Raw genomic sequence first — 14,684 nt, forward strand, 5'->3', positions numbered from 1 at the left:
AAATTGGTTTTCGATGCACTTCGCTGTGCTTGATGTTTACAAAATCCGATGCATCGATCTTATGTAAGTTAAAAATCTGTTACGCGACGATCTCCCTACACAGTCGCCAGCGAATCCTCGTATAATGCTAAATTGGATTTGCCTAATCGCATTATGAGCCTTCGTGCACTGTTTCGCGACGGAATCGAGCCATTCGAGTCTCCTATCATCCCAAGTTCACTTCAAAATAGTCAGAAGCTGGATCACTTGGTCGACAAACCGGAAAAGTCGGCAATATGACAAAGAAGTTCGAATTCAATTGGCGAATCGAGGTACCCGAACTTTTGAGAAATGGTTCGACGTTCGACCGCTGGTTCGAAGACAAGGAAAACACCGAATACGAACCGAACTGCTTATTTAAAGTCGATGAATATGGATTTTTTATCTATTGGAAGAGCGACGGCAAGGTAGATTTTCCAATTCACTGTCTATCCCGTGTTTTGAAACACAAATTTTGCATAGATACCTGTTCATTTCGAGAGAAGATTCGAGTATTATGAACAAATATTTTCTTTTATGAAATTGGATAGAAATAAGAAATATAACAGTAAGAAAATAGAAGTAGTATTAGAAGAGAAAACACAAGCTGACCGTTATATTTATTTTACTTAACGATATTTCGTTCGAATAAATATATTTCAATCATAAATCTTCTTACGCAGGACGGCGATGTAATAGAACTGGCTCAAGTGAGTGATATTCGTTATGGCGGCACGCCAAAGGTAAATAATACGACAACTATTTGTTTAAGGTATCCGAAAGGGTTCGAATCGATATTTTTTTTATACGTACTAGATATAATCTGTATAATAATCGACGATAAAATTGCTTAGGATCCTAAATTGTGCCATAAAATAAGTAAACACGGGACAATGGAAGAAATAGACCAGAAGAGTTTAACTATATGCTCGGGTATCGATTACACTAATATTCATTATCAGCATGTTATTTGTGCAGACGCAAAAACAGCTAAGGTAGTAAAACAGAAAAGAAATAAGCTATTCTTCTTCTAGATTTAATCGAGAATTTAGATCATATTTCTTAAATTGAACATTTATCTGGTCTAGGATTGGCAAGTTGGGTTACGATTAATTACGCACAACACGAAAGCTTCGAATGTTTGCCCGACGATACAACTAATGAAGCAGTACGTAACGTTTACGTTAATTTAATCGTCTCTGCATTATCATCTAGCTAGTCGCTCGAAGCCTTTTTCTATACTTTTATTAGATTATACTATATTACTATTACGGTACTTGCTACACATTCGTAATCGTTATAAATAGGCTGCGAGTTTCCGTTCACGAAATTTCCCTTTACGCTCTAATACACATTTACAATAATTCTTTTATTCTTAGCTAAGAATTTTATTTCGAAACGAATATCGTTATAAATTTTAGCAAGTTTTCGATATAGGCGATGTATACGCGTGTTACCAAGGAGTTTAAATTATAATTTTAATTATATATTTGTTTACCAGTTGGATGAGATTGAGCTTTCAAGTAGATCCTAAAGGAAAAGTGCCAGTGAAAGTTATATCAAAGACATTTGCCTCTGGGAAAACGGAGAAATTAGTTTATCAAGGGCTAGCAGACATGGGCTTACCTAGTGGAAAGGTAAGCTTCCTCTTCGATACGCGCAATCTTATTATCCTTGTAAAGATGTATACAGACAATGTCGAGTATTTTTAGGCTATGAAAAATAAAATGAGTAAAGTAACCGTGAATGTTACGCGTGTTAATATCACGTTCGGTTTATTTGAACTAAACCTTTTGCCGCTATGTCTCGTAGAATTTTCAAACGTTGCTAACAGAAATATCAGGTTCTCGATTTTAACGATATCTCGTTTCATCCGTGTAATAAAGTTAAACGATTAGTTGAACGAAAGTTCTTTTTCCCAAGACGTTGATAATTTCTTTAAAACTATTTATTTCGAACGGAAGAAAGTTTACAAGCAAAAATTAGTCGGTAATAATAAAAATTAATCTAGACAAGAAATAGTAGAAATAATTACATAAATATTATCATTTTCAGAGCGATAAAATCGAACCTAAGGATTTTACGTTCGAGAAATTTAAGAATTTGTACTTTAAAATTTGCCCTCGGAACGATATCGAGGAATTATTCCAATCGATGTAAGTACTAGTTACATAGAGGTAAAATTACTGCGAATGGCGGCATAAATCTTCTGAAATAACGTTTATTATGGTACTAATGGTATATTTCAGAACCAAAGGAAAATCGGATACGATCAGTCTGGGTCAGTTAGTACAATTTATGAACGAGAAACAAAGAGACCCTCGACTAAACGAAATTTTGTATCCCCTTTACGATGAGAAACGATGCACAGAAATAATCAACGATTACGAACAAGATGAGAAAGCAAGGAATGACAGTAAGTTTATTTGCTAAAACAATTTACGTTCTAGAATCACCAAATTTCTTTTTCTTTTTCTTTCTCTTTCTCTTTTAGTTGGTTTTAACGTCACATCTAGGCTACATCGATGTAGTCATTAGTCACAAAATCATTAGTACATAGAACTATGATTTATTACAAAGTCACTTACAAAATAAAATGCCATTGATATTTATGTATTTTCTTTTTTATGAAATGCATACATCGCAGTTGCGTTTTGTATTTTTAATCCTATCGTTTAAAATATCAAAAACTGATGTAGTCTGGCGAAAAACATTAATAAATCCAGATTAAATTAATTCGTTTAAAGTACGATTAGAGGATTAGACGAACAAGAGAAAGTACATATAATTTTATATTTTTATTTATATTTATTATTATTTATATTTTTATTGTGTATATATCATTTTAAAAGTTTAATGTGTGTATATATATGATTAGAAATTACTTTTTAATTTCTCCTTCTTGCGCAATATTTATTTGATGCATTTTTATTTTTCTTTATTTCCGTGTGTAGAGTCCTTAACCAAGGAAGGTTTCATTCGTTACCTAATGTCCGATGAAAATGCACCTGTATTTTTGGACAAATTGGAAGAATGGATGGACATGGATCAACCTCTTGCCCATTATTATATTAATTCCAGTCACAATACTTATCTGAGTGGCAGACAAATCGGTGGTAAAAGTACCGTTGAGATGTACAGACAGGTCTTGTTAGCTGGTTGCAGGTAATTATCAATCATTTTTTAATTTTTAATTTCAATGACGATTGGATATTACTAGATAAATTCTTAACACGATCGATGTAAATTCTATTCGTATCGATAAATCATCAATGTTTAAAGACATCAGATTAAACTGTAAAGTTTATTAAATCGGACTAAAGTTTTTGTACATATTTTACATTTTGAATCTAGTTACGTAGGAGAAATTAATTTCTACCTGCTTATATGAAAGATCCTGCTGTGATCATTATTATTTTAAACGTATTTGATTAATTATGATTAAAAATTAATAGCAAAAATATTAAAAAATTATAAGGACTATTTGTATGTTAAATACAATGCTTTACATCTTATGTGTAGGACAATTGTTCTATGATTTCCGTAATTTTGACGATACATATTGCGAATGATAACGATCACACCGTTCTTTATGTAAGTTGGAGAAATTTTTGATATTTGATAAAGTTATCGAGGGAGTAAGGACAATTCGAGAAAGGATAATGAAATATGTTGTCCGGCAGATGTGTAGAGCTCGATTGTTGGGATGGGAAGGGAGAAGACGAAGAGCCTATCATAACTCACGGCAAAGCTATGTGTACCGATATCCTTTTCAAAGATGTCATATACGCTTTAAGGGACACAGCGTTCGTCACATCGGAATATCCTATAATTCTAAGTTTCGAAAATCATTGCTGCCTAAAACAGCAATATAAGTTAGCCAAATACTGCGATGAAATATTGGGTGACTTGCTACTGAAAGAGCCTCTGAAAGATTATCCGGTATGTGATACTCGGATTTAAATTTCTTGAATCTCTTAACACGACGCTGAATAAAACGGTAATACGTAATATCGTCGATATCATATAAAAGATAAATCTTCGTTACGTTGCATATAGCTTATATTTATAAAATCGTAAATAATTTAGTTTCCACATACCGAATTAGAAGTTATCTCGAATAACATACTAAAGAATTTGTTCGACAAACGAAAGTCGGTAATTGTCTGTTTCCCGTTGTCTCAATTTATGAAAACATTTTTCCATTCGTATTTCGTGCGACTCGATAAACTCGCGTTTTTTCTCGCGAACGGACAAGTAATAGTAGCGGCAGAATTTTATAAATTTTTAACACGCCCGCTGGAAAATACGAGTTTGCCCGATTCAGAGGGAACAGATCAAATGAAAATATGAGAAGCGTGCTTATCGCACGGATGAATGTCCCGCGAGAAATACGTTTATTTTGTAATCGTAAATAAAATGGCACAGCTTGAACCCGGGCATCCACTTCCACCACCAAGTGCACTGAAGCGAAAGATATTAATCAAGAATAAAAGACTGAAACCGGAGGTAGAAAAGGTGGAGCTCGAGTTATTCCGCTCCGGGCAATTCGAGGCGAAAGACGAAGTAGTGGAGGATCCCAGCGCACCTTCTGGACCACCAGAACCGCCAAAGGTGTTCCTATGATTATGTTTATCGCTTATTTAAAAATTTGCTTTCAATTCTATTAGAATATAACTAAGATATAATTTATTTACGATTTACCAGATTCTCATTAGAAAATTTCCTTTTGAAAATCATGTTCCTAAATTATTAGCGTACCGCACAGCCATGTCATACAGCGCGTCTTTTTTCGAAAACAAAATCTTGATGACATTCTAGGAGGAACCACCACCCGAAGCTGCACCGGCTGAAGGTGCTGCACCAGGTGAAGCGGGTGCTGAAGGAGAAGCGCCTCCAGTTCAATACACCGGCAGTACGATGGCGTGTCATCCGTGGCTCTCTTCTATGATTAATTACGCACAGCCAGTGAAATTTCAAAGTTTTGAAGTTGCGGAAAGTATGTGAAGCGTGCTTTCTTTTCATTTATATTAACATACAAGCGTTATATTCATATTTCATGCTTTTCATAAAGCAAGTACGATTACGCATATTTATCATCGTATTCGCCATATCTTATATCTTGGTCATTGTACCAGAGACACAACAAACGAATAGTATCATTGATTCTCGTACTTGTATTTTTGTTTTAACTTTATACAAAAGTACCATCGGAATTTTTATGATAATATATTTATCACGAAAGACAATTAAGCGGTAAGTGAGTAAAACTAATATGTAAGATTAAATTGTAATCCGCATTACGAGTTTGGATCTAAAGTTAGGTAAAATCGGTTATGCAACATATACGTAACAATTACAATGATATATCGTTATTCGCTATTGAGATATATAAGCGCTATTATTGTTACAGAAAAGAACATACATCATAATATGTCCTCGTTTTCGGAGACTGCGGCACTCAACTACCTGAAAACGAATGCCGTGGAGTTTGTTAATTATAACAAACGTCAGATGAGTCGAATTTACCCAAAAGGTACGAGGGCTGATTCGTCGAATTACATGCCACAAGTAAGTCGTTAATTATAGCTAGGAAAAATTGATATTATTCGGTACATCAATCAAATTTGTATTTATTTAGGTCTTTTGGAACGCAGGCTGTCAAATGGTTGCGTTAAATTTTCAAACACCCGATTTGCCTATGCAATTAAATCAAGGAAAATTCGAGTATAACGCAACAACCGGATATCTACTAAAGCCTGATTTTATGAGAAGGTCGGATAAAATTTTCGATCCATTCTCCGAGGACGTAGACGGTGTTATCACAGCTCAATGTTCCGTTCAAGTAAACTTTGCACATGCAACATTTTATTTAGTCGGAATATTTTTGGAGGATATTTGTGAAACGATTTGTTTTATTCGAATAAAAATTTAATTTTACTATATACAAGCAATTACAGTAACGATACGAGTAACGTTTAATCACATTTTCAATCACCTTTGAAATAATAATATAAACTAATTGATTATTAGTTAAGTAAATGAAGTTATTGAATTTTGAAAAGTTTAATCGGTGATAAATTCTACTTGTCAGGTAATAGCAGGACAATTCTTGTCCGACAAAAAGGTCGGCACTTACGTTGAAGTGGATATGTACGGTTTGCCAGCAGACACAATTAAGAAAGAATTTCGAACACGAATGGTTCCTGGGAACGGATTGAATCCAGTTTATAACGAAGAACCGTTTCTATTCCGTAAAGTTGTACTTCCCGACTTGGCTGTACTCAGATTTGGTAATTCTATGACTCTAATCATTCTCACAGATTTATATTAAAGCACATAAATTTTTGATAAATTCATCTATCGTTACACTTTTATCTATAGAAGAACCATTGTTTCCAAAAAATGAATTAGCTACGCGTCTTTAATTAGTTTCCAACTCTATCGGCGTTCTATTAAACATTTTCACCGATTCAAAGAATGCAATTTCACGCTGCAACAACGACATAAATTGACATTGGTTGTTCGCATAGGTGTATACGAAGAGAGCGGAAAATTGTTGGGTCAACGAATTTTACCACTGGACGGCCTTCAAGCTGGATATAGACATATTTCGTTGAAAACCGAGGCGAATTTTCCCATGGCACTGCCGATGTTGTTCTGCAACATCGAGCTAAAGATTTACGTACCCGATGGATTCGAAGGTAATCTCTTGAGCAAGTTCGCCGAGCAAAAATAGAAGTGTATCACGATGCCTCTGATGCGAGCCCGTTTTCTCGACTTGTAGACTTCATGGCAGCCTTGTCTGATCCGGGTGGATTCAGCAAAGGAGCAGAGAAGCAAGCCGAAGCTATGAAGGGACTAGGAATCGAGCAAACCGACACGAAGGCCGAGGCTAAGAAGAAAGAAGAGGAAAAGGCTAAGAAGGGTATACCCTCTTTTCGAAGTTATCATTCATAAAACTTAAAACGGCAAACGAACGTTTAATGTGCCATTATTTGAAATTGTCGCCGGTAAACTCTTTTGATCGCTCCCGGAATTAAATCGTTTGCTCGAACTGTTAGTTTTATTAAGATTTTAATCAGTTTGTAAAAGTTTTCTGACCAATTGGAAAATATTTTTATTAAGGCGACAGTTGTAAGTTAATTCTGTATAATAAACCGTAAGACTATACGATACCATATTTATATAATTATAAAATATTTGTTGGTTATCAAAATTTTTAGAGGAATGGAAGCCAGAGCCAATTACGATAGACACGCTAAAGAAGGAGAAAGCGTACAAGTTGGGGAAAAAACAACAGAAGGATTTGGATACAATGAGGAAGAAGCATCTGAAGGAACGACAGACAATGCAAAAAAATCATTGCGCTGCCATTGATAAATTGGTGAAGGGAAAGGAGTACGTAGTGTACTGAAACATTACTTTCGCTAACTAGAAATTACCGAATTGCCGCGATTAACGTCGTTATCGCACTTAATCGCACATGGCAATGACAAATCTCGCATTTACAGCAAAAGCGCGCTGCTCCAGGACGCGAACGTGAAAAAAGTTATAAGCGAACAAACCGCGCAATGGTCCGCCATGGTAGAACGGCAACGAAAAGAGGAATGGGAGATGTTGAAGAATCAGACGGAGGCCGGTCGGGAGGAATTTAAAAAATTAATCGAAATTGTACAGGCCTCGCAGGTTAAACAGCTACAGGCAAAACACGACAAGTGTGTAGATTCTATTTTTAATTTCTCTCTAGTATTTTTATTCGTTCGCTTCTCACACGAAATTTTGGCTTGAAAAATGAGATAGAAACTTCTTAAATTATCGTAAAATTAGAAATGTTCAAGAATACGTAAAATTGAACAAAGTTTATACTTGACATGTAATAGTTGGTTTATAAAATTATTCCTTATCGCCGGGGTAATATAATTTCCGGGATGATGGAAGGTAGGGGTGTGAAGCAGTTTCAACACCGAAGTAAACGTACGATTCGATATGCTAAAACAACCGTAAGCTACAACAGTACAGCACAATACAAAACAATTCAGCTGCACATTGTCCGTACATATTACGATCTCTTTCACTCGCTTTAGACAATCTACTCTGACATTCTCATGGCATGTTCGATCACGTTCATCGGAAAGTTTAGGCGACAATCATCTTTCCACTCTTCTTTTACTTTACTTGAATCTCGCGACTAGTAATCCAACTAGTTGTCCAAAATTGCTATTCCTGCGATAATATCCTTTTTCTTTCTTCTCAGAGATATTAAAGATATGAATGCGAATCAGGTAAAAGTATCCGTGGAAACGGCTAAAGAAGTAATGAACGACAAAGCGTTAAAGACAAAAGGAGACAAGGATCGTCGACTTCGCGAGAAGAAGGAACAAAATACGAAGAAATTTATGCAAGAAAGGAAAACTGTGCAAATCAAGCAAGGCCGTGAAAAAGAAAAATTGAAAGCTTCTCACGAAAAACAAGTAGCAGACTTAGATGGCAATATTAACGCGGTAACGCTTCATAATTTTACTTTAAAAGATGACTCCTTCTTAATTTTTTATTAAGATTTATTAAGAACAAGATAATCGACAAATTGCGTATCTTTCTTTTAAATCAATCGTTGATATCGCGTGTGAGTGACGCATATTTATTTTCATACTTTTTCACCAACGTGTCAAGCTCGATTTTTTCTTTTTTTTTTTCTAATAGCTGATAATACTTACAAGATTATCGTTTTGTTACAGACCATTGAAATGTACAAGAACGAAGCAATTCACTTGGATATGTCGTCTAAAACAGAATTCTTTGTATAATTATTAGATCTCGAAGTTTTCTACTCGAAAGTTTGTACTTAATTTTCTACCCATACTTGCTCGATATACAGGGTGCGCCGTTAGAATTCGGACAGAATTCAATTTGTAGTTCCCACCATATTAGAATTCAGATGTTTGTGCTGATTGACTCTGAAGTTAGTTAAATATGTCAATAAGTCTTCTATAACCTCAAAATGACAGAACTCGTTAAGCAAAACCCGGAATACGATAGAAGAGCGGCGATTATAGAAAGTCTTCGCGCCGGGTGGATGCCAAAGTGAATCGGAGGAACGACCGTTGGCTGGCCCACAATCTCGAAGATGTTCCTGTTGTGGGCAAAACCAAATTTCCAGCAAGTGTTCACGTTTTGAGCGTTGTCTCAAGTGAGGGCGACGTCATGCCTCCGCACTTCTTCCAAAAAGGCGAAAGAATCACAAAGGAGGTTTATTTGGAGGTCCTGAAGACAGTAATAAAGCCGTGGATGGAAATTACGGCTTCTGGAAGGCCGTATTTATTTCAACAAGATGGCGCACCTGCTCACACAAGTCATCTTGTTCAAAATTGGCTCTCTGACAATGTGGACATGTTTTGGTCGAAAGATTTCTGGCCTCCTAACAGTCCCGACCTAAACCCATTGGACTATTACGTGTGGGGCGTTATCGAGAGACAAACTAATAAATGCAGGCACCCCAACGTCAACTCCCTACGAGCTGCTATCGAGTCAGAATTCGCGACAATTAAACGCGACCAGTTGAAGTCAGCGTGCTCGCGCTTTAGAGCAAGAATAGAGCAGGTCATAGAGGCAGAGGGTGGTTACATAGAATAAAAGTTCTCAGCAAGGACCCTTTAAATGAGATATAACAACATTTTCATGTGTTTTTGTGTATTGACTTAAATAAACAACTTTCTGCACAAAACTTCTTTTGTCCGGATTCTAACGGCGCACCCTGTACATACCTTGGCACCGTTGTAGAATTTATTAAATCTTTCAATTTTTTCTTCCTCTTTATGCACTGTTTCATTTTGATCACATTTTAAACTACCTCTAAGATTCTTTATATAATATTATTTGATAAATATTATAGTAACATTTACATATAATTCACGGATGTGCGACTCGTTTCGTATTCCTTCATAAAGGAATAATTATTACGAACTACATATACCTTCAAGTTTCGAAATTATACGATATATATTACGTAGGGATTACATTAACTTTTAACGTTTAATATTCTTTCAGTTGTAACTCAAATAATTTCTTTTCCAATACTATTTTATTGGAAATAAATTATTGTAATTATGACCAAATTTTGCTTACTATTGTAAGCCTTTGTGAGATTATTTATTGCGTTTCAAGTTTTTTAAATTTTTTAAAAGTCTAACGCATATACCGTCGCTTTGCTAAATATCTCAAAATGTAATGTTTCCAATTTATTCGCAAAACTTTTATTTGTACTTTTATTGTACAGTTACGATACATTATGCTCGCATTATTACACGCATCGCTCGCTATGGATAATTTTACATTAATTTCAACTCAAATCGTCGTAACACTATCGTCACCCTACAATATCTAAAAATGTTGCTACTTTGTAAACGCGCGAGGAGGGTGACCGCTTTCGAGAAATTGTTTGTGCGCAAATATTGTAACAATCTGAGAGACTCGATACAAGTATGTATAAACTTAGACGTTACTTCGTAGAACGGTAACTCAGACAGAAAACAGGGAATAAGATAAAACAAACAACGGGAAAGTCGGGCAAACAGAAAACCAACAAACTCGTGCAACGACCCGATGTTTCACCGTCGGTGACTTAAAGCGTTTTCTCTTTATATTGTTCCACATACCGTTGAACAAACGGTAGCCTATATACTCGTAAAGAGGCGATGGAACCCGCACACGCACCCACCCAATAGACTATCACGTGCTCCATAAAGGAAGTTCCTAAACATCCGTATTTCAACGAGGTGGCCAGCGCGGGATTGAAGTAGCCGCCGGAATAATCGAAAGCTGAAATCAGCGTGAAAATAAATCGAATATAAGCGTATCAACGCGATCATCAACAAGTGTTCATATCGAAAAAAAGAGCCTAGTCTATGGCCATGATACGATAATACAGAGTATCTAATATTCGCAACGAACGGATTTGATTACTCGCAAATATTTTCAGTTTCTAAATCGCGAAAAGTGTAATACCTTTTCTTTAAGATGCCAGATTTACTAAGGTGAAAGGATCGTAGTGAGGTGAAATCGTAAAGAAATTTTTCTCGAAATAAGAGGGGAAATCAAACGAGAATAAAAGAAATGTAGGAAAATGTGAAAAAAACTAAGCGTTATTCGAGTTATTCCAAGCAAATTTTTAATCGTTTCTGGGCAAGCAAACAACTTATGAATTTATTTTTCGCATCTGTAAAAATAATAAAAGATGTAATAATTCAAAGGACTTTAAAGTGTTGTTATGTTCGTACTTATTATTGCTCGATAAGAGAAATTTCTTCGAATGATCGAAGCAGACTATCTTCGATGGAAAACTCACATTATTATATATTTGAACGCGAAAAAGATTATATTTACGATCCGAATATATTCGAATAATTCAAATATATCTCTACGTTCGAAAAGTCTATACACAATTTCCACATTTAAAGAAAAGAGTTGAAAAAATTCAATACGTGTATTCGAAAAATATGGATCGATTCAGCTGTTATTTCCCATTAGTTTATATTAATTTGTTAAAAGCGATTGCGTTGACCTATTAAAGTCGTATCGAGCATCTAAATCTAAATGTTTATAAACCGCGAAAGAATATATGTACAAGAATGAATGAAGGTTTTTATTTTTCTACGGCTTAGATACCCTGTAGTTAGGAAACTAAAAGGAATATGTAAATAACTAAAGATTAACGTAGGTAAATAAATGAAAAAATTTGTTACAAAACGAATCGTGATATAAATTAATCAAACCTGCGATAACCAAAGTTGTTCCAACGAAGGAATCAAGAATAACACTAATCTTCGAATTTATCTCGCTCAAGCCACGTGAGACCACCCTATATATACAAGTTGCCACGCATTCTATAAATGCTCCAAATATTACAGGCACCTTAAAGATAGAAGAGACGCTCGCATAATTTTCGCTAGAATTTATGAAAACTATGATTTTTTAATCTCATATATCCCGATAGGGTACTAACGTTAACGAGGGTATTATAATAGTCTTAAAGATGTTTTTTTATCTTATGTTCTTGCATACGTCACTATCGCAAAAAGACTATTTTTGTTACATTTTCGAAGGAAAGAAGCGAGCCTATTACAAACAGTTGGGAAAAGTTTGTAATTTATTATCGCACTTACTTGTAGATCGGTAGTACAATCTTCGAATGCTTTGTGTTTGTGCGTCGAAACAATTTCCAGTGCCCAAAGTAATTGCACGTATCTAAAAACGGCAAGACCGCCGACAAGTTCAGCCCATATTAAAAGGAAAGCATCGCGCACTGACTTCGTTCCATTGACAACGTCTTCGATGTGCGTGTAGGGACAAGCGGTGGCGTCTTCCCAATTCAGAGACCACCAAATCGTCAGTACGAATAAATATACGCCATACATAGAAACACCCCAGTTATCCGCAACTAAGGTACATTATAATTAAAACAGAGAATATGTACTGAAAAATTTATACCGAAAAAATATAACGTTCTTATAATTTGACGATAATAGAATCGTAATTGTACATAGTATTCCATTAAAAAATATTAGCTGTTGCGGGTACACATAAAAAAGAAAAAAAAAGAATAAAATTCGATACATATATACATATACATAAGTAAAAACATTATTATCTTAATAAATTTCGTATCAAATTTTGTAAAATTTATAGAGTTACCAATTAGAAATTATTGACGATAAATTCGGTAAACTTACTTATTATTAATTCGAAACATGCTCCGCAAAGTTCACCGGTAGCGATACCTTCTAAAAATAGGGACCTTACAAACGGATCCTGTATATAATAGTTGGTATATCTTCTCATCCAATAAGCTATGAGACTCGTAAATACAATGTACAGTGTAGAAACTGCCAAAGCAATTAACGTTGCAGCCATGATGTTGATCGAATATAGTATGCACAAGCTCGATATCGTAAAACGGAAACTAAAAGAAAAAACAAAATTACAAAATCATGAATAAATGTTTATATATGTCAATGGTTGCTGGTATAATGCACCCCATACATTACCTATACGACCGTAATCGTCGAGCTTAAAACGTGTGCACATATAGTGGGAATTCGGAAAAAGAATAACAAAACACCATATGAAAGGAAAAAAGAGAGCCTAAAGAGGCTCTGCGAGAGCAACGGAGTAGAGTAAATAAATAATATCGGTAAATTTTGTTAAAAACTTAATACGCTTCATGCCAAATAGAATGCAAACGATTATTCGTGGAAAGGGCAATCTTAAAAAATATTAATTGTAATATAAATTGATAATCTATCGTAATGTGAATTTTCTATTGTCATAAGTTACAAAGTACCGCAGTTAACTCTTTCATTTTGTTATGTTTATTACTGCTAACATTGGTGTATAACGTGCGATCATCTGTATATCAATTTAATTATTAACATAAAGAACACGGTCTTCCCCATTTTCACGTTCATACTATACGAATACTTTTAATCCAGGCTGCCTATATCGTGGCCCAAACTACAAGCATAACAAGAAATCATAATGCAATTATTGTCAATATTTCGTACACTAAAAAAGTTGTTAAAAACAATCTACCACAATAATTTAATCGTACTCTTAGAGTATCAATGCGCGAGTATATTGTTACGTGTATTCTGATTTAGAAAAATAATATATTTAGCATCAAAATATAGTTAACTTTAAGTTTATAAGTTATTGCACATTAACATTATAATAGATGTATGTATATAATATAGGAACAAAATATAGGAACATTATGCAACAGCAAAATATTACGCAAAACAGCATTCGACAAACTATGGTTTCAAGTGATTATCGTGAACGTAATATAAACTTACATATTTACCACCAACTTTCATTCGTTTTTCTCATCTCTTCCCGAGTAAACATTCACACAATGCTTGTAAATCTATTTCTCGATCTCTTCCTTTCTTTCGCGCACAGCAAGATTTTGCTTAGCTGTTATTTAAAACCATCGAGTGTAATTGAATATATTTGTGTGAATATGTCGCGTAGCTTTAAATAGCTGGTCTCCCAAATTACCTGGTTGTACATCCGCATCACGTTAGATATCGAATATGTTTCAAAATAATCTTATGACGAAACTGAACAGTCAACAATTTTTCGTAAATATGAATAACAATTATACCTGTCACCAAGTATTATTCGATTATTTTACAACTAACTAGAAGCATTTTATTCATTTTATTTATTCAATTTACTTATTCATATCGTTACTTTGATTCGTATTTCAAAAATCGAAAAGCAAATTTATGTACGCGTGTAGAAGAATAAATTATTAAATCTTCCACTCATGTTTACGACAATGTAAATTTAATGCTTACAAATTATGTTTATATTACAACCTTTAAAGAATAATTTGATCTGATCGGTTATAAATTTTTAATTCCGTAACATTCGTTCGTTTCCAAACAATTCAGACTACTGAATGCAGTAAATTCTACACCATAACGATACAGTTAGTTGGCCTGAATTGTAACGAAATGAAACCGGTACGCCCGAATGGAAGTACGAATTTAACGCTCAACCGATCAACTAAATACTTAGTTTTACATGTTTAAAGTACTAAATGTTTTGACTACTTGAGATTACAAAAATATCTTCAAAGTGCAAATGATAAATAAATTCTATAA

General features: G+C 34.6%; 2 protein-coding genes across 4 annotated transcripts; one reads left to right on the top strand and one right to left on the bottom strand.

Moving 5' to 3' along the window:
* The first annotated feature begins 170 nt into the window (after window positions 1–170).
* Window positions 171–8,870, top strand: LOC132908238 (1-phosphatidylinositol 4,5-bisphosphate phosphodiesterase-like). Its single transcript, XM_060962032.1, has 20 exons — window positions 171–446; window positions 702–761; window positions 873–1,013; window positions 1,107–1,186; window positions 1,520–1,655; window positions 2,074–2,174; window positions 2,268–2,434; window positions 2,973–3,183; window positions 3,702–3,960; window positions 4,447–4,632; window positions 4,840–5,017; window positions 5,432–5,589; window positions 5,660–5,863; window positions 6,113–6,311; window positions 6,552–6,722; window positions 6,806–6,946; window positions 7,245–7,419; window positions 7,533–7,736; window positions 8,276–8,522; window positions 8,757–8,870. Exons 1-20 carry the CDS (start codon window positions 276–278, stop codon window positions 8,823–8,825), a joined length of 3,258 nt encoding a protein of 1,085 aa, XP_060818015.1. The 5' UTR covers window positions 171–275; the 3' UTR covers window positions 8,826–8,870.
* Window positions 8,871–10,269: 1,399 nt separating this feature from the next.
* LOC132908308 (aquaporin-11) lies at window positions 10,270–14,603 on the bottom strand. 3 transcript variants are annotated; one of them, XM_060962215.1, is made up of 6 exons: window positions 13,869–14,603; window positions 13,062–13,527; window positions 12,747–12,976; window positions 12,180–12,454; window positions 11,790–11,928; window positions 10,270–10,836 (listed from the first exon to the last, which is right to left on the bottom strand). In XM_060962215.1, the coding sequence occupies exons 3-6, from the start codon at window positions 12,925–12,927 to the stop codon at window positions 10,640–10,642; spliced, it is 792 nt and encodes a 263-aa protein (XP_060818198.1). In that variant the 5' UTR covers window positions 12,928–12,976; window positions 13,062–13,527; window positions 13,869–14,603; the 3' UTR covers window positions 10,270–10,639. The 3 variants fall into 3 exon arrangements, with proteins under 3 accessions (XP_060818198.1, XP_060818197.1, XP_060818199.1); XM_060962214.1 differs by lacking the exon at window positions 13,062–13,527 and having other exon boundaries at window positions 13,877–14,603; XM_060962216.1 differs by lacking the exon at window positions 13,062–13,527.
* Window positions 14,604–14,684: the final 81 nt, after the last annotated feature.

Source organism: Bombus pascuorum, chromosome 6, assembly GCF_905332965.1.
Source record: "Bombus pascuorum chromosome 6, iyBomPasc1.1, whole genome shotgun sequence".
NCBI classification, from domain to species: Eukaryota; Metazoa; Arthropoda; class Insecta; order Hymenoptera; family Apidae; genus Bombus; species Bombus pascuorum.

Bases quoted from the DNA above. Each gene is read 5' to 3' on its own strand.
- LOC132908238 (XM_060962032.1), top strand. From the start codon at position 276: ATGACAAAGAAGTTCGAATTCAATTGGCGAATCGAGGTACCCGAACTT. The intron at 4,633-4,839 runs GTGTTCCTATGA...ATGACATTCTAG, and splicing joins GACCACCAGAACCGCCAAAG to GAGGAACCACCACCCGAAGC. The intron at 6,723-6,805 runs GTAATCTCTTGA...CTCGACTTGTAG, and splicing joins CGTACCCGATGGATTCGAAG to ACTTCATGGCAGCCTTGTCT.
- LOC132908308 (XM_060962214.1), bottom strand. From the start codon at position 13,920: ATGTTTACTCGGGAAGAGATGAGAAAAACGAATGAAAGTTGGTG. The intron at 12,977-13,876 runs GTAAATATGTAA...TTTTTCTTTTAG, and splicing joins AAAACGAATGAAAGTTGGTG to TTTCCGTTTTACGATATCGA. The intron at 10,837-11,789 runs GTTTGATTAATT...CGCTGATTTCAG, and splicing joins AACAACTTTGGTTATCGCAG to CTTTCGATTATTCCGGCGGC.